The following is a 20,994-nucleotide window of genomic DNA, read 5'->3' on the forward strand; positions in this document are numbered from 1 at the left end:
CCTTGGGGTTTTCATGCACCAATTTAACCCAAATTCACCCATTTAACCCCCAAATGGGTCTTACAAGTCTCAAAAGTACAAACCCTAGCCATAAATCAATTAAAACTCAAAACACGGAGTTAGGACTTACCAATGCTATCACAACGTAGCTAGAGACGTAGGGAACAACTTTAGAACTCGAGCTTAAACCCGAAACTAGCTTCTTCCTCTTTGGATTGAGCTTTCTCACACTAAAACCTCCTCTCTCTAGAATTGAAGTGAAAAGGATATGGTAGATGAAAAAGGAGTTAAGTCACCCACCAAACTGATCTTGGGGCCTTAAAGTCGTCCACAGTGTGAAAATACCAAAATACCCTTTTTAAATATCTAAAAACAAAACAGCTGGCCCGTCAGTTCATATGGACGGCGTCCAGAATACTGGACGGCGTCCAACCCTTCAAAACAGGACGGCGTCTCACATTTTGGACGGCGTCCCAACCATCTGAGAAAACAGGATCTTACATAAAGCTACTCTTGGACTCACTTATCGTGCACTAATTGAATCCCTCAAGCTATAATTATCTCATTGGCATCTTGAATTTTGTTAATCAATACCTGTAGAGTGTTTGATGAAATGCTTGTTAAATTTATTGGCGTTTTTATATGTGATTAAAAAAGCAAGATGCGTATATATTATGGTATTTTTTTTTTCTTGTGATCTTGCTTGAGATATGTACTAATGTGCATTTCAGAATTCAAATGCGAGACCTTTGGCTAAAAACAAGTGAAAGTATTGGTACTTTATACGGGTTGTATTTTGCGAATTTTGTAGCATCGTCTTAAATATTTTACCTGTTATACATATGTCCACAAGTCTTATTCTCTTATATCTATCTATATACCTAAGTATGTGCTTGTAAGTTACAACTTTAGGTGCTATCCAGAATGTTTCACGTTAATATTTAATGTTAACATTGAAGCCAATTTAGTGTAAAACAAAATGTGATGTTAAAGCTAATAAATTTGGGTTTGGAGTAAAATGAAAGGATCCAAACAGGTTTGGATGTTTTGTAAAAGACCCAATAAACCTGGTGATGATGAGATGGGGAATGAGAAAGAAAGAAGAAATGAGTTAGATCTAATTTTGATTTTGTTAAAGTTTAGATCTAATTTTGAATACGAAATTCTAGGGTTCTTAGTTTTTAGATGATTTATAATTGGGGAAAAAGATGATGTTTAGAATTGGAGAAGAAATGAATTAAATGACGAAAACTAACTGTCGTTATGTTGAAGGACCAACTGCGTCAAAAAATTAACGATAGTAACCTGATACCTGTTGTATAAGTCATGGCTTGCATATAATAGTACAAATTTAAAAGTTGAATGCATACAATAGGAAATCTGAAAGTTTGATGCATACAATAGAAATTTGGTGGAAGTTCACTGCATTTTGTAACAATTTTCCCAATTAATTAGGCAAAACTAGATCTCACGCCTCACTTCATATTCGTCACATTTGCTACTAACGCCGGCAACTGACGTCGCGTTAACCATCGTCACTTCCGTCACATTTTGTCCAACTAGACACACGGATGAAGGTAACGCTCCGATAGAATTGGCCTCTCACTCTCTCCCTCTATCTCTCTCTCACACACACATACACATACACATACTTACATACATACATACATACATACATACATACATACATACATACATACATACATACATACATACATACATACTCCCTTTTACACACACACATATATTGTTATAATCGGTAGGGAAACAGATTTTAAAAAGTAAAGAGGGAATTGTTTTAGGGTTTAGGGTTTAGTGATTAGGGTTTAGATTCCAAAATTCAAAACTCTAAACTGCTCGTGTTAAACGCTAATTCTAAACCCTAAACCCTAAACCCTAAACCCTAAACACTTAAACCCTTAACCATGAACTCTAAAATCACACAAAAACTGTTAGAGCATACTGAAAAAATGTAGAACAAGATTCTAGTAAAACATGAATATAGAACGAAACATGTTCGAACATACACATAATTGTTCGACTACACCAAAAATTATTCGACTACACAGAATGTAGAACGAAACATGATTTCAGATGCATTTTACAAATTGTTCAACCAGACTCAATTTTGTTAGATCTCGAATACGTAGTTTTCAGAGTTCTCCGAGAAAATTAGTTCTCATTTTACTAGCAATATAAAGTAGACGGCTAGAAAATGATCGAAAATGATAACTAGATAATTTAAGAGGGTATACATTTTATGATGGTAAGAGAAGGGGTGAAACTAGAGATTACTATGAATCGAATATAAATTCAATGAGGTCATAACTATATTCATTGAATTTTTGTTTATGCATACCCATATTTATTTTATTTCAAATTATCTATTCATATAAAGTGTATTAAGCCGGTTAATGAATATCAATTAGATATTTAAGAAATGTTATAATATTTTCTCAATGTAATGAAAATAATAACTTAATATAAAAAAATATAAATATAACATGACATAAATTAAAATACTTACACTACAACGTTTATTGTTTGTCAAACAAAAAAACACAATTTGTTAAATTTACTATTATCAAATGACTTATAGCTTAGCGTTATTCGAGGAGCTTTCAACAAAAGAGGTTGGAGGTTCAAGTCCCGTCGTGTGCATATTAGTGAATCAGTAGGTGTTATTTGTGTGAGTTGTCATTCTAAGAAAACTATTAAATATATATTATGACAAAATATAAGTGTAATTTGTATGTTTATTAAGTTAGAAAACTATTAAATATATATTATGACAAAATATAAGTGTAATTTGTATGTTTATTAAGTTAGATATACATGTTTTATTGTGAATAATCATAGTGAATTATGTGATTGTAAACAAAATGTATACGTAATAGTAAATATATTTGTAATTGTTATTGTGTATTTATATATCTATATTTATGTATTTATATATGTATCTGATGTGTAGTGGATATATATATATATATATATATATATATATATATATATATATATATATATATATATATATATATATATATATATATATATATATACACGAGAATAAAATGTTTCATCTACATTAACATTCATTTAGATTTCAATATCTATATCTATATTCATTTAGATTATTTATATATGTTATTAATCAGATAGATCGGATATCAAGTGAATCAGGTAGTATTGTCATCCCTACCTTTAACTTGAAGTGGTAACCGAATAGTCCAGTTAAATGAACTACATATCCTAGTAAAAATATTCTTCTCTCTATAAACTTTAATGTAGAAAACTTATCGGTTTTTTGTTTTACTCTGTAATACTAGTTATTAATAATTAATAGTATTATATTTATCTAAATATAAAATAATATTTCAATTTAAATTATAATACCCATATTTATACTCCGTAATTATCACTGTTGCAAAACACTCCGTCTCGAGCCATTGCGACGTCGTTACGACGGTTTGGTGACTAGCCCGTCCCGTCTCGAATTAGTCAACGGTCAAAACTTGAGTCAAAGTTGAAAAAATCGGGTCAAAGTCTGTCAAAATTCGAAAAAGCAAGAAAGTATGTAAAATCAGTCAAATATGTGTATTTTCATTTGAATTTTTTGTATTAAATTAAAGCGAATATGGGCACAAATTAGTTAAATTTTTTGACTTTAAAATATGTATACATATATACATTTATATACTTATATATTTAAAAGTCAACTTGTTCAACGTCCGTCTCGACCCCCGTCTCGAACCCGTCTTGAACGTCTCCACCTTTTTAAAACCCGACCGTGTCTCACGTCTTTTGCAACATTGGTAATAATAATAATAATAATAATAATAATAATAATAATAATAATAATAATAATAATAATAATAATAATAATAATAATAATAATAATAATAATAATAATAATAATAATTATTATTATTATTATTATTATTATATTATTATTATTATTATTATTATTATTATTATATAATTAGTTATTTTATCATCCATAAAGTTAGGCTTTCAGAAAAATAATATTAAATTTAAAAAATAGTACGCATATGCATATGGTATGCGAGGTGTATGCGTACAAATATATTTAAATTTAATTTCACATAAATCTGCCCACCTCTTTCTATCTCTTTCAAGATGCTCATATATGTATTCATCAAGATCCAATCACACCCATCTTTATATACCTAAACCTCTATCAACAAACAAAAACACACAAATTTGATTCACATTATCTGAAAATGATTCATGAAACATCATCAACTTCACAATCTAGGTCATCACATTCATCTCATGCAAGTTTCCCAATCATAGCAGTTGCCATTATTGGAATCTTTGCAACCATTTTCCTTCTAGTATTTTATTATATTTTTGTCATCAAATGTTGCTTAAATTGGCACAGAATCGATATCTTACGTAGATTTTCGCTTTCCCGAAATCGAAACCACCATCAACCTCTTGTCCCAATTAGTACTACTCCCGAACCTAAAGGCTTACATGAATCAGTTATTCGATCAATTCCCATTTTTCAGTTTCGAAAAGATAACTATTTTGATAATAACGAATGTGCAGTTTGTCTTGGTGAGTTTCAGGCTAATGAGAAGTTGAGAATGATACCAAATTGTGCTCATTATTTTCATATTGATTGCATTGATGTTTGGTTACAAAATAATCCAAATTGTCCACTTTGTAGAAATAGTATTTCTATTTCTATACCTTCACATTTTACTACTTTACAAGATCAATCCCCACAAGTTGTTACTAATGAAGAAGATTTTGTTGTTATTGAATTAAGTAATGGAGATGTTGGAAGTACTAATGTTGAAGAAAACAAGGAAGAAGCATTGGTTGTTAAGAAAATGGGAAAGAAAACAAGAAGAAAGAATGGTTATGTTACAAGTATGGGAGATGAATGTATTAATGTGAATACTAGAACAAAGGGTGGTTGTGATGATGATCAATTTCTGATTCAACCAATTAGAAGATCATTTTCGATGGATTCGGCCTCGGATCGACAACTTTATGTGGCGGTTCAAGAAATTTTACAAAGAAATTCAATGAATCATGTCGATGTGATTCAAGTAAATGATGGATTTGGAAGTAGTAGTGGTGGTAGTAGTAGTAGTAACACTAGACTTAGAAGAGGGGTCTTTTCATTTGGGCATACAAGAAGTGCAATTTTACCATTTCATGATTTAAACCATAAAACTACTATATGAATTTGTTATATTATTTGTGGAAATAGATTGACTAGTTGTCGAACCTTTTTTTTTTTTTTTTTAATTTTAATTGATTGAATATTAATATTAATATAATTTTATTAATTTATTATAATTTATTGGGAGTTGGGCATGGATCATCTTCTTTTGGTTGGTCCAATATATGATTGAGGATTTCTAAAAGCATCATTTGGATATATGATTGAGGATTTCCAATATTATTTTTAGAATAGTGTTACGTATATGGATTAATTAATTATATATTATATACCTATATCTAAAAGGTAAAGTGGAAATAAATAGTACTACCTATATCTAAAAGGTAAAGTGGAAATAAATAGTACTATTCATTTCCACTTTTCTCAAACTTACCACTTAACTTTCATTAAAATACAAATCGAACCCCTCACTTTATACTTATTTTCCCCCAAATTTCACAAACTTAACCCCCTAACTTTTATTAAAATACAAATTGAACCCCCACTTTACTAACTTTTTTTTTACTAATATTCAATTTCCACAAACTTAACCCCCTAACTTTTATTAAAATACAAATCGAACCCCCACTTTATACGTAAAGTTTTTTCAAATTTCACAAACTTAACCCACTAACTTTTATTAAAATACAAATCGAACCCCCACTTTACTAACTTTTTTTTAAAAAAAATAAAACCCGAACGCTAAAAGAAGCAACTTTCACAAAAGGAACAACCCTTCAATGTTATGTCGAAAAAAATTCTTTTTTACAAAATAGATCAAGACTTTTTTTTTTTAACTCGCATTCAAAACGGAGCCCCCGGCGCGAAGCGAGGACTCCACAACTAGTATTATCTAATAGACAAAAATGGTGAATAGTAATTAGGGACATTTTTGTCCTTTTACTTCTTTTTTTTAATTCTAATAAAATTTTACTACACCAACAAATGTCCCACACTTTTTTCAAATATTCAAATCGGCCCCCCAAACAGGGGGGTAAATGGTCAAATAAACATTTTCATAAAAAATCTTAAATATTCAACGGGTCATATCTTCTCGCTCGCAACGAGTCAAATAACCATCGTTAAACTCGAAATAATTTTAGGAACACAACGTCACTAACTATACGCAAAATGGACGCTTTTTAAAAAACGCTAAATATTTAGGGTACTTTTCATACACGTTGATTTTGGGTTAAATTTTTAAAAGTCGATATTTACATAGCTAAACGCCGAGATGGACATATATTGTTATTTTAAAAAAACATTTAAATTTTTCATGGGTTATAACTTTTAGTTCGACTCGAGTTGCGCTTCAACGACATCATTCTTTAGCCACGAAATAATTTTACAAACTAAACGCAATAAAATACATTGAAAACTGAACTTCCGGCGCGAAGCGAGGGTTCAACAACTAGTTAATTCTAATTATTAATTTCAAATGACAATTATATTTTTGTTATATGATTATGTACAATATTTATTTTCTTAGTTTATAACAACTTTTAGATTTACGTTTAAAATAATTCGTTGTGTTTATTGTAAGTGATACTAGTAATTATAACCGGTATCTTGATATAGTGAGTAATTTATTGATAGAACTTCAAATAATATCAAATGTTGGTTTGGTTATATATAATACACTACTTGCTTTAAAAAAAAAAATATCATTTCATCTATGTTTTATTGAAATTGGTAGTAGATACTCCGTATATAGCAAGGGCGTTACCTGTTGGAACAACTGTAGACAATTATATCATTCGTAATTACTCGTAATATATAGTATAGGCTTAATTTAATTTCATAGTACAACATGAAAATTCAATGTCGTTGACTCCTTTTATTACAAGGAAAAACGGTCATCATGTCGGGAACACTCGTACAAGTTTCTGAAAATGTTTTATTATTACAATTGAACTGGTCAAGGTGGTGATTTAACTTATTTGTACATGCCGTAATTTATCAACATATACAACCAAGTATGTGAGTGTAGTACACACATATTATTCACAACAACAACAAAACTTAATCTCATAAAAATGGAGTATGGGGAAGATAAGATGTAGACAATCATTCTCCTATCTTATAATAAAGAAAAATCATTTCTCTACCCAGAGTGAAACACTCAAAAAAGTTACAACCGGTTAAAACATGTACAATTTCTGCCACCGTCGATGATAACCACCAAACCATCACTTTGGAAGTGCTATGATCAAATTAGATTCTCTTTCTCTTTAATTACCGGAGGCCCCTCTCCCTGTTCGGCCAAACCAACGCCCACTCCCACACAATACCATAAATCTACATCCTCCTGTTTATATCCATTCTCAACTACTTATTCTAGTTTGTTAAGATTTGTGTGGTGATTGTTGGTGGTTGACGGTGATGTTGCCAATATTGGTGGCGGAGGTGGTTGTCGGCGTTGTGACTGGCAGTGATAGCGGTGTGTTTGGTAGTTAACTTATAATTAATAACAATATTTATAAGAAAATAATGAAGTGAACATAACGAAGTAAAAAAGTTTATATATACTAAAAATATAAAAGAATATATTACGGTGTCTGCTACGGAGTATTTAAGAATAACTAGGAGACGATCGGAGGGTCAAGCTGCGGTAGTTGAAGATATAAGACTTGGCAAGTGAAATGTCCCGTTCTTATTGATTAAAAACGTTCCATATTAATTGATTTCGTTGCGAGGTTTTGACCTCTATATGAGACGTTTTTCAAAACCTGCATTCATTTTAAAACAAATCATAACCTTTATTTCATCAATAAAGGTTTAAAAAGCTTTACGTAGATTATCAAATAATGATAATCTAAAATATCCTGTTTACACACGACTATTACATAATGGTTTACAATACAAATATGTTACAACGAAATAAGTTTCTTGAATGCAGTTTTTACACAATATCATACAAGCATGGACCCCAAATCTTGTCCTTAATTAAGTATGCGACAGCGGAAGCTCTTAGTATTCACCTGAGAATAAACATGCTTTAAATGTCAACAAAAATGTTGGTGAGTTATAGGTTTAACCTATATATATATATATATATATATATATATATATATATATATATATATATATATATCAAATCGTAACAATAGACCACAAGATTTCATATTTCAATACACATCCCATACATAGAGATAAAAATCATTCATATGGTGAATACCTGGTAACCTACATTAACAAGATGCATATATAAGAATATCCCCATCATTCCGGGACACCCTTCGGATATGATATAAATTTCGAAGTACTAAAGCATCCGGTACTTTGGATGGGGTTTGTTAGGCCCAATAGATCTATCTTTAGGATTCGCATCAATTAGGGTGTCTGTTCCCTAATTCTTAGATTACCAGACTTAATAAAAAGGGGCATATTCGATTTCGATAATTCAACCATAGAATGTAGTTTCATGTACTTGTATCTATTTTGTAAATCATTTATAAAACCTGCATGTATTCTCATCCCAAAAATATTAGATTTCAAAAGTGGGACTATAACTCACTTTCACAGATTTTTACTTCGTCGGGAAGTAAGACTTGGCCACTGGTCGATTCACGAACCTATAACAAATATGTACATATATATCAAAGTATGTTCAAAATATATTTACAACACTTTTAATACATTTTGATGTTTTAAGTTCATTAAGTCAGCTGTCCTTGTTAGTAACCTACAACTAGTTGTCCAAAGTTAGATGTACAGAAAAAAATTGATATATATTATCTTGAATCAATCCACGACCCAGTGTATACACGTCTCAGGCTAGATCACAACTCAAAGTATATATATTTTTAGAATCAACCTCAACCCTGTATAGTTAACTCCCACATTACTGCATATAGAGTGTCTATGGTTGTTCCAAATAATATATACACATGGGTCGATATGATATGTCAAAACATTTGCATACGTGTCTATGGTATCCCAAGATTACATAATATATTAGAATTCATGTATAATACAATATAAGTTAGCTAGGATATAATTAATATAGATTTGTTACCAATTTTCACGTAGCTACAACAAGAAAAATTATCCAATCTTGTTTTACCCATAACTTCTTCGTTTTAAATCCGTTTTGAGTGAATCAAATTGCTATGGTTTCATATTGAACTCTATTTTATAAATCTAAACAGAAAAAGTATAGGTTTATAGTCAGAAATATAAGTTACAAGTCGTTTTTGTAAGAGGTAGTCATTTCAGTCGAAAGAACGACGTCTTGATGATCATTTTGAAAAACATACTTCCACTTTGAGTTTAACCATGATTTTTGGATATAGTTTCATGTTCATAAGAAAAATAATTTTCCCAGAAGAACAACTTTTAAATCAAAGTTTATCATATTTTTTAATTAACTAACCCAAAACAGCCCGCGGTGTTACTACGACGGCGTAAATCCGGTTTTACGGTGTTTTTCGTGTTTCCAGGTTTTAAATCATTAAGTTAGCATATCATATAGATATAGAACATGTGTTTAGTTGGTTTTAAAAGTCAAGTTAGAAGGATTAACTTTTTTTTGCGAACAAGTTTAGAATTAACTAAACTATGTTCTAGTGATTACAAGTTTAAACCTTCGAATAAGATAGCTTTATATGTATGAATCGAATGATGTTATGAACATCATTACTACCTCAAGTTTTCTGGATAAAGCTACTGGAAATGAGAAAAATGGATCTAGCTTCAAAGGATCCTTGGATGGCTTGAAAGTTCTTGAAGCAGAATCATGACACGAAAACAGTTCAAGTAAGATTTTCACTCGAAATAAGATTGTTATAGTTATAGAAATTGAATCAAAGTTTGAATATGAGTATTACCTTGTATTAGAAAGATACCTTACTGTAAATAATAAAGATTTCTTGAGGTTGGATGATCACTCTACAAGATTGGAAGCAAGCTAGCAAACTTGGAAGTATTCTTGATTTTATGAAACTAGAACTTGTAGAATTTATGAAGAACACTTAGAACTTGAAGATAGAACTTGAGAGAGATCAATTAGATGAAGAAAATTGAAGAATGAAAGTGTTTGTAGGTGTTTTTGGTCGTTGGTGTATGGATTAGATATAAAGGATATGTAATTTTGTTATCATGTAAATAAGTCATGAATGATTACTCATATTTTTGTAATTTTATGAGATATTTCATGCTAGTTGCCAAATGATGGTTCTCACATGTGTTAAGTGACTCACATGGGCTGCTAAAAGCTGATCATTGGAGTGTATATACTAATAGTACATACATCTAAAAGCTGTGTATTGTACGAGTACGAATACGGGTGCATACGAGGATGTAATTGTAAGAATTTTTGTTAAGTAGAAGTATTTTGATAAGTGTCTTGAAATCTTTCAAAAGTATATGAATACATATTAAAACACTACATGTATATACATTTTAACTGAGTCGTTAAGTCATCGTTAGTCGTTACATGTAAGTGTTGTTTTGAAACCTTTAGGTTAACGATCTTGTTAAATGTTGTTAACCCATTGTTTATTAAATCAAATGAGATGTTAAATTATTAAATTATCATGATATCATGATGTATTAATATATCTTAATATGATATATATACATTAAATGTCGTTACAACGATAATCGTTACATATATGTCTCGTTTCAAAATCATTAAGTTAGTAGCCTTGTTTTTACATATGTAATTCATTGCTAATATAGTTAATGATATGTTTACTTATCATAATATCATGTTAACTATATATATATCCATATATATGTCATCATATAGTTTTTACAAGTTTTAAGGTTCGTGAATCGCCGGTCAACTTGGGTGGTCAATTGTCTATATGAAACCTATTTCAATTAATCAAGTCTTAACAAGTTTGATTGCTTAACATGTTGGAAACACTTAATCATGTAAATAACAATTTCATTTAATATATATATAAACAAGGAAAAGTTCGGGTCACTACAGTACCTACCCGTTAAATAAATTTCGTCCCGAAATTTTAAGCAGTTGGAGGTGTTGACGTATCTTCTGGAAATAAATGCGGGTATTTCTTCTTCATCTGATCTTCTCATTCCCAGGTGAACTCGGGTCCTCAACGAGCATTCCATCGAACCTTAACAATTGGTATCTTGTTTTGCTTAAGTCTTTTAACCTCACGATCCATTATTTCGACGGGTTCTTCGATGAATTGAAGTTTTTCGTTGATTTGGATTTCATCTAACGGAATAGTGAGATCTTCTTTAGCAAAGCATTTCTTCAAATTCGAGACGTGGAAAATGTTATGTACAGTCGCGAGTTGTTGAGGTAACTCAAGTCGGTAAGCTACTGGTCCGACACGATCAATAATCTTGAATGGTCCAATTTACCTTGGATTTAATTTCCCTCGTTTACCAAATCGAACAACACCTTTCCAAGGTGCAACCTTAAGCATGACCATCTCTCCAATTTCAAATTCTATATCTTTTCTTTTAATGTCACGTAGCTCTTTTGTCAACTTTGGGCGGTTTTCAACCATTGTTGAATTTGGATGATCTTCTCGGTAGTTTCTTGTATTATCTCCGGACCCGTAATCTGTCTATCCCCCACTTCACTCCAACAAATCGGAGACCTGCACTTTCTACCATAAAGTGCTTCAAACGGCGCCATCTCAATGCTTGAATGATAGCTGTTGTTGTAGGAAAATTCTGCTAACGGTAGATGTCGATCCCAACTGTTTCCGAAATCAATAACACATGCTCGTAGCATGTCTTCAAGCATTTGTATCGTACTTTCGCTCTGCCCATCAGTTTGTGGATGATAGGCAGTACTCATGTCTAGACGAGTTCCTAATGCTTGCTGTAATGTCTGCCAGAATCTTGAAATAAATCTGCCATCCCTATCAGAGATAAAAGAGATTGGTATTCCATGTCTGGAGACGACTTCCTTCAAATACAGTCGTGCTAACTTCTCCATCTTGTCATCTTCTCTTATTGGCAGGAAGTGTGCTGATTTGGTGAGACGATCAACTATTACCCAAATAGTATCAAAACCACTTGCAGTCCTTGGCAATTTAGTGATGAAATCCATGGTAATGTTTTCCCATTTCCATTCCGGGATTTCAGGTTGTTGTAGTAGACCTGATAGTTTCTGATGTTCAGCTTTGACCTTAGAACACGTCAAACATTCTCCTACATATTTAGGAATATCGGCTTTCATACCTGGCCACCAAAAATGTTTCTTAAGATCTTTGTACATCTTCCCCGTTCCAGGATGTATTGAGTATCTGGTTTTATGAGCTTCTCTAAGTATCATTTCTCTCATATCTCCAAATTTTGGTACCCAAATTCTTTCAGCCCTATACCGGGTTCTGTCTTCCCGAATATTAAGATGCTTCTCCGATCATTTGGGTATTTCATCCTTTAAATTTCCCTCTTTTAAAACTCCTTGTTGCGCCTCCTTTATTTGAGTAGTAAGGTTAGTGTGAATCATTATATTCATAGATTTTACTCGAATGGGTTCTCTGTCCTTTCTGCTCAAGGCGTTGGCTACCACATTTGCCTTCCCCGGGTGGTAACGAATCTCAAAGTCATAATCATTCAACAATTCAATCTACCTACGCTGCCTCATATTCAGTTGTTTCTGATTAAATATGTGTTGAAGACTTTTGTGGTCGGTATATATAATACTTTTGACCCCATATAAGTAGTGCCTCCAAGTCTTTAATGCAAAAACAACCGCGCTTAATTCCAAATCATCCGTCGTATAATTTTGTTCGTGAATCTTTAATTGTCTAGACGCATAAGCAATCACCTTCGTTCGTTGCATTAATACACAACCGAGACCTTGCTTTGATGCATCACAATAAATCACAAAATCATCATTCCCTTCAGGCAATGACAATATAGGTGCCGTAGTTAGCTTTTTCTTCAATAATTGAAATGCCTTCTCTTGTTCATCCCTCTATTCAAATTTCTTCCCTTTATGCGTTAATGCAGTCAAGGGTTTTGCTATTTTGGAGAAATCTTGGATGAATCTTCTGTAGTAACCAGCCAATCCTAAAAATTGACGTATATGCTTCGGAGTTTTTAGGGTTTCCCACTTTTCAACGGTTTCGATCTTTGCCGGGTCCACCTGGATACCTTCTTTGTTCACTATGTGACCGAGGAATTGAACTTCTTCCAACCAAAATGCATACTTTGAAAACTTAGCGTACAGTTTTTCTTTCCTCAATACTTCTAGCACTTTTCTTAAATGTTCTTCGTGCTCTTGATCATTCTTTGAGTAAATAAGTATGTCATCGATGAAAATAATGACAAACTTGTCAAGATATGGCCCACAAACTCGGTTCATAAGGTCCATGAACACAGCTGGTGCGTTAGTCAATCCAAACGGCATAACCATAAACTCGTAATGACCATAACGCGTCCTAAAAGCAGTTTTTGGAATATCATCCTCCTTTACTCGCATTTGATGATATCCAGAACGTAAATCGATTTTCGAATAAACCGACGAGCCTTGTAGTTGATCAAATAAGTCGTCAATTCTCGGCAGTAGATAACGGTTTTTGATGGTAAGTTTGTTCAACTCTCTGTAGTCAATACACAACCTAAATGTACCATCCTTCTTCTTGACAAACAAAACAGGAGCTCCCCATGGTGATGTGCTTGGTCGAATGAAACCACGTTCTAATAGTTCTTGCAGTTGGCTTTGCAGTTCTTTCATCTCACTGGGTGCGAGTCTATAAGGAGCACGAGCTATTGGTGCAGCTCCTGGTACAAGATCTATTTGAAATTCAACAGATCGATGTGGAGGTAGTCCCGGTAATTCTTTCGGAAATACATCGAGAAATTCTTTTGCGACGGGAACATCATTGATGCTCTTTTCTTCAGTTTGTACTTTCTCGACGTGTGCTAGAACATCATAGCAACCTTTTCTTATTAGTTTTTGTGTCTTCAAATTACTAATAAGATGTAGCTTCGTGTTGCCCTTTTCTCCGTACACCATTAAGGGTTTTCCTTTTTCTCGTATAATGCGAATTGCATTTTTGTAACAAACGATCTCTGCTTTCACTTCTTTCAACCAGTCCATACCGATTATCACATCAAAACTCCCTAACTCTACTGGTATCAAGTCAATCTTAAATGTTTCGCTAACCAGTTTAATTTCTCGATTCCGACATATATTATCTGCTAAAAATAATTTACCATTTGCTAATTCGAGTAAAAATTTACTATCCAAAGGCGTCAATGGACAACTTAATTTAGCACAAAAATCTCTACTCATATAGCTTCTATCCGCACCCGAATCAAATAAAATGTAAGCAGATTTATTGTCAATAAGAAACGTACCCGTAACAAGCTCCGGGTCTTCCTGTGCCTCTGCCGCATTAATATTGAAAACTCTTCCACGGCCTTGTCCATTCGTGTTCTCCGGGTTCGAGCAATTTCTAATAATGTGGCCCGGTTTTCCACATTTATAACAAACTACATTGGCATAACTTGCTCCGACACTACTTGCTCCGCCATTACTCGTTCCGACACCATTTGTTCATTTCGTTCTGTTAACCCCTGGTCCGTAGACCTCACACTTCGCCGCGCTATGACCATTTCTTTTACACTTGTTGCAAAATTTGGTGCAGAACCTCGAGTGATACTTTTCACACCTTTGGCATAGCTGCTTCTGATTGTTGTTGTTGTTGCGGTTATTATTGTTGTTGGGATGATTGTTGTAGTTGATGTTGTTGTTGTTGTTGTTGTTGTTGTTGTTGTTGTTGTTGTTGTTGTTGGGCCGTTTGTTGTAGTTGCGATTGATGTTGCGATTGTTGGGATAGTTGTTGCGATTATTGTTGTAATTGCTGTTGTTGTATTGGTGATTCTTATCACCGTTTTCCTCCCACTTTCTTTTGACTTGCTTCACATTGGCCTCTTCAGCAGCCTGTTCTTTAATTCTTTCCTCAATCTGGTTCACTAGTTTGTGAGCCATTCTACATGCCTGTTGTATGGAGGCGGGCTCGTGTGAACTTATATCTTCTTGGATTCTTTCCGGTAATCCTTTCACAAACGTGTCGATCTTCTCTTCCTCATCTTCGAACGCTCTCGGACACAATAGGCACAATTCTGTGAATCGTCTTTCGTACTTGGTAATATCAAATCCTTGGGTTCGTAACCCTCTAAGTTCTGTCTTGAGCTTATTGACCTCGGTTCAGGGACGGTACTTCTCATTCATCAAGTGCTTGAATGCTGACCACGGTAGTGCGTAAGCATCATCTTGTCACACTTGCTCTAGATAGGTATTCCACCATGTTAACGCAGTACCTGTGAAGGTATGCGTAGCGTACTTCACTTTGTCCTCTTCAGTACACTTACTTATGGCAAACACCGATTCGACCTTCTCGGTCCACCGTTTCAATCCAATCGGTCCTTCGGTTCCATCAAATTCCAAAGGTTTGCAGGCAGTGAATTCTTTGTAGGTGCATCCTACACGATTTCTTGCGCCGTTAGCTGCATTGCTAGATTCGGAGTTATTGTTGGTATGTAGCGCAGCCTGTACTGCGGCTATGTTTGCAGCAAGAAAGGCATGAAATTCCTCTTCGCTCATATTCAAGGTGTGTCGAGTAGTCGGTGCCATTTCCTTCAAAATAGTCAAATGAAACGAGTTAATCATATAGAATATCAAGAGTAGTCAATAGTATTTCGTAGCGTAATATGAACTTATTTATAAAAGCTCTTTCTTCATATTAGCGTTTTATACTCTTTAATTCGGGTAGTACCTACCCGTTAAGTTCATACTTAGTAGCTAACATACCATTTCAACTACTACAATTCTATATGAAAAACTAATCACAAAAAAAAAATATATATATATATCTTATTCAAGCCTTTATACAATAACTTGCAAACTTACAATACCGCTATTTTACATATAGCATGAAATATAGCACATAAAACTTTGATACAAAGTAGTTGCGAAGATAATTCTAGTTAATAAATAAGGCGTTCAGTAAAGGCAATAAAGACACGTAATTCATACGTCCAGAAACAAGTCAGGCATTCTGGTTTTACTAATACCACTTCCCATCCTTGGTTTTGTGGAACATAACCGTTGTGACCGACAGTAAGACAATGTGTTGTAACGTCGTCAAAAGGATGAAGGTTACGTAATGACCAACAGTCTCGTAATAACCTAAAAACCTCATTTCTTACCCCAATTACCGACTCCGTCACTTGTGGGAACGTTTTGTTTAATAGTTGTAGCCCGATGTTCTTGTTCTCACTTTGGTGAGAAGCGAACATTACTAACCCGTAAGCATAACATGCTTCTTTATGTTGCATGTTAGCCGCTTTTTCTAAATCACGAAGTCCTATATTCGAATATATTGAGTCAAAATAATTTCTTAACCCGTTGCGTAAAATAGCATTTGGGTTCCCCGCAATATATGCGTCAAAGTAAACACATCGTAACTTATGGATTTCTCAATGTGATATCCCCCATCTTTCGAACGAAAGCCTTTTATAAACCAAGGCATTCTTGGAACGTTCTTCGAATGTCTTACAAACTGATCTCGCCTTAAATAGTTGTGCCGAGGAATTCTGACCGACTCTAGACAAGATTTCATCAATTATGTCTCCGGGTAGGTCTCTTAAAATATTGAGTTGTCTATCCATTTTGTGTTTTTAAACTGTAAAATAGACAAGAGTTAGATTCATAAAAAAATTACTTATTAATACAAGCAATTTTTACATATATCATAAAGCAAAAGCACACTATATTACATATATTACACCACACGAATACAACTATCTTATTCCGACTCACTCGTTTCTTCTTCTTCGGTTTTGGTTCGTTTTGCCAAGTTTCTAGGGATATATGATGTTCCCCTAATACGAGCCGTCGTTTTCCACATTGGTTTAGAAAAACCTGGTGGTTTAGAGGTTCCCGGGTTATTGTCACAACTTAAGAAATACGGGTGTTGACGATACATATAAAGTTCATCGGGTTTGGAATCTAATTTCTCTATTTTTATGCCCTTTCCCTTATTATTCTCTTTTGCCTTATTAAATTGTGTTGGGGTAATTTCTATAACATCATCGGAATCCTTGTCGGGATCCGATTCATCGGAGAATTGGTAATCCTCCCAATACTTTGCTTCCTTGGCGGAAACACCATTGACCATAATTAACTTTGGTCGGTTGGTTGAGGATTTTCTTCTACTTAACCGTTTTATTATTTCCCCCACTGGTTCTATTTCTTCTTCTGGTTCCGATTCTTCTTCCGGTTCCGACTCTTCTTCCGGTTCCTCTTCGGGAACTTGTGAATCAGTCCACGAATCATTTCAATTTACATTTGACTCTTCATTATTATTAGGTGAGTCAATGAGACTTGTTCTAGAGGTAGACATCTATCACATAATATCAAACACGTTAAGAGATTAATATATCACATAATATTCACATGTTAAAAATATATAGTTTCCAACAAAATTTGTTAAGCAATCATTTTTCAAGTAAACACGGTCGAAGTCCAGACTCACTAATGCATCCTAACAAACTCGATAAGACACACTAATGCAAAATTCTGGTTCTCTAAGACCAACGCTCGGATACCAACTGAAATGTCCCGTTCTTATTGATTAAAAATGTTCCATATTAATTGATTTCGTTGCGAGGTTTTGACCTCTATATGAGAAGTTTTTCAAAGACCGCATTCATTTTAAAACAAATCATAACCTTTATTTCATCAATAAAGGTTTAAAAAGCTTTACGTAGATTATCAAATAATGATAATCTAAAATATCCTGTTTACACACGACTATTACATAATGGTTTACAATACAAATATGTTACAACGAAATAAGTTTCTTGAATGCAGTTTTTACACAATATCATACAAGCATGGACCCCAAATCTTGTCCTTATTTAAGTATGCGACAGCGGAAGCTCTTAGTATTCACCTGAGAATAAACATGTTTTAAATGTCAACAAAAATGTTGGTGAGTTATAGGTTTAACCTATATATATATATATATATATATATATATATATATATATATATATATATATATATATATATCAAATCGTAACAATATACCACAAGATTTCATATTTCAATACACATCCCATACATAGAGATAAAAATCATTCATATGGTGAACACCTGGTAACCGACATTAACAAGATGCATATATAAGAATATCCCCATCATTCCAGGACACCCTTCGGATATGATATAAATTTCGAAGTACTAAAGCATCCGGTACTTTGGATGGGGTTTGTTAGGCCCAATATATATATATATCAAATCGCAATAAAATACATTGAAAACTGAACCTCCGGCGCGAAGCGAGGGTTCAACAACTAGTTAATTCTAATTATTAATTTCAAATGACAATTATATTTTTGTTATATGATTATGTACAATATTTATTTTCTTAGTTTATAACAACTTTTAGATTTACGTTTAAAATAATTCGTTGTGTTTATTGTAAGTGATACTAGTAATTATAACCGGTATCTTGATATAGTGAGTAATTTATTGATAGAACTTCAAATAATATCAAATGTTGGTTTGGTTATATATAATACACTACTTGCTTTAAAAAAAATAATATCATTTCATCTATGTTTTATTGAAATTGGTAGTAGATACTCCGTATATAGCAAGGGCGTTACCTGTTGGAACAACTATAGACAATTATATCATTCGTAATTACTCGTAATATATAGTATAGGTTTAATTTAATTTCATAGTACAACATGAAAATTCAATGTCGTTGACTCCTTTTATTACCCCTATATACTAAATGTCATGGGTTTTTTGGTCCCCTATATACTAAATGTCATGGGTTTTTTGGTCGTTTCAGTTATAACGCGATGTCGTTTTGAGTTTGCGTTCACACTACAAAGAGCCCCCTAACTTTCGCACAATTTACACATCGCCCCCTCAACTTTACACTTTTTCAGGGGTAAAAAATGTAAATATATAATTTTATTAAAATAAAAAATGTAAATATATACTAAATGTCATGGGTTTTTTGGTCGTTTCAGTTATAACGCGATGTCGTTTTGAGTTTGTGTTCACACTACAAAGAGCCCCCAACTTTCGCACAATTTACACATCTCCCCCTCAACTTTACACTTTTTCAGGTGTAAAAAATGTAAATGTATAATTTTATTAAAATAAAAAAACCTTATTCCACCCAAATTTATAACGGGCCCCATCTTCTTACTCGGTGCGAGTTAAATTTTTCCAAGGCCAACGTTCAACTCGAAAAAATCTCACGAACCCAACGGGACTAACTATACGCGAAACGGACATCGTTAAAAAAACACTAAATAACGGGCCCTATATTCACGCTCAGTGCGAGTTAAATTTTTCCGAGACCACCTTTCGAATACGTGACTAACTATACGCGAAACGGATATCATTAAAAAAATTAAATATTTCGGGCTAAATTACATACATATACATACACGTCCAACAAACAACCCAACCTATTAGATATATTAGGTACCAAACAAGGTATATTCAAATTCGACCGCGCGCCGAATACAACCGCAGCAACGGGCGGTCAAATTTTTTCTAGTTACATGGAAAAACGGTCATCATGTCGGGAACACTCGTACAAGTTTCTGAAAATGTTTTATTATTACAATTGAACTGGTCAAGGTGGTGATTTAACTTATTTGTACATGCCGTAATTTATCAACATATACAACCAAGTATGTGAGTGTAGTACACACATATTCTTCACAACAACAACAAAACTCAATCTCATAAAAGTGGAGTATGGGGAAGATAAGATGTAGACAATCATTCTCCTATCTTATAATAAAGAAAAATCATTTCTCTACATAGAGTGAAACACTCAAAAAAGTTACAACCGGTTAAAACATGTACAATTTCTGCCATCGTCGATGATAACCACCAAACCATCACTTTGGAAGTGCTATGATCAAATTAGATTCTCTTTCTCTTTAATTACCGGAGGCCCCTCTCCCTCTTCGGCCAAACCAACGCCCACTCCCACACAATACTATAAATCTACATCCTCCTGTTTATATCCATTTTCAACTACTTATTCTAGTTTGTTAAGATTTGTGGGGTGATTGTTGGTGGTTGACGGTGATGTTGCCAATATTGGTGGCGGAGGTGGTTGTCGGCGTTGTGACTGGCAGTGATAGCGGTGTGTTTGGTAGTTAACTTATAATTTATAACAATATTTATAAGAAAATAATGAAGTGAAAATAACGAAGTAAAAAAGTTTATATATACTAAAAATATAAAAGAATAAATTACGGTGTCTGCTACGGAGTATTTAAGAATAACTAGGAGATGATCGGAAGGTCAAGCTGCGGTAGTTGAAGATATAAGACTTGGCAAGTGAAATGTCCCGTTCTTATTGATTAAAAACGTTCCATATTAATTGATTTCGTTGCGAGGTTTTGACCTCTATATGAGAAGTTTTACAAAGACTGCATTCATTTTAAAACAAATCATAACCTTTATTTCATCAATAAAGGTTTAAAAAGCTTTACGTAGATTATCAAATAATGATAATCTAAAATATCATGTTTACACACGACTATTACATAATGGTTTACAAAACAAATATGTTACAACGAAATAAGTTTCTTGAATGCAGTTTTTACATAATATCATACAAGCATGGACCCCAAATCTTGTCCTTATTTAAGTATGCGACAGCGGAAGCTCTTAGTATTCACCTGAGAATAAACATGCTTTAAATGTCAACAAAAATGTTGGTGAGTTATAGGTTTAACCTATATATATATATATATCAAATCGTAACAATAGACCACAAGATTTCATATTTCAATACACATCA

At 33.2% G+C, this 20,994-nt stretch overlaps 2 protein-coding genes across 2 annotated transcripts in view; both read left to right on the forward strand.

Moving 5' to 3' along the window:
- The first annotated feature begins 4,241 nt into the window (after positions 1-4,241).
- LOC139855107 (RING-H2 finger protein ATL16-like) lies at positions 4,242-5,219 on the forward strand. Its single transcript, XM_071844357.1, has one exon. It carries the CDS (start codon positions 4,242-4,244, stop codon positions 5,217-5,219), a length of 978 nt encoding a protein of 325 aa, XP_071700458.1.
- A 2,360-nt stretch (positions 5,220-7,579) lies between these two features.
- Positions 7,580-20,994, forward strand: part of LOC139855108 (uncharacterized) — a 39,240-nt gene continuing 25,825 nt past the window's right edge. Inside the window, exon 1 of the mRNA XM_071844358.1 lies at positions 7,580-7,646. Coding sequence (XP_071700459.1) covers positions 7,580-7,646 — 67 coding nt within the window. The remainder of the gene's footprint in view (positions 7,647-20,994) is intronic.

Source organism: Rutidosis leptorrhynchoides, chromosome 6 (assembly GCF_046630445.1).
Source record: "Rutidosis leptorrhynchoides isolate AG116_Rl617_1_P2 chromosome 6, CSIRO_AGI_Rlap_v1, whole genome shotgun sequence".
NCBI lineage: Eukaryota > Viridiplantae > Streptophyta > Magnoliopsida > Asterales > Asteraceae > Rutidosis > Rutidosis leptorrhynchoides.

Bases quoted from the DNA above. Each gene is read 5' to 3' on its own strand.
- LOC139855107 (XM_071844357.1), top strand. From the start codon at position 4,242: ATGATTCATGAAACATCATCAACTTCACAATCTAGGTCATCACATTCA.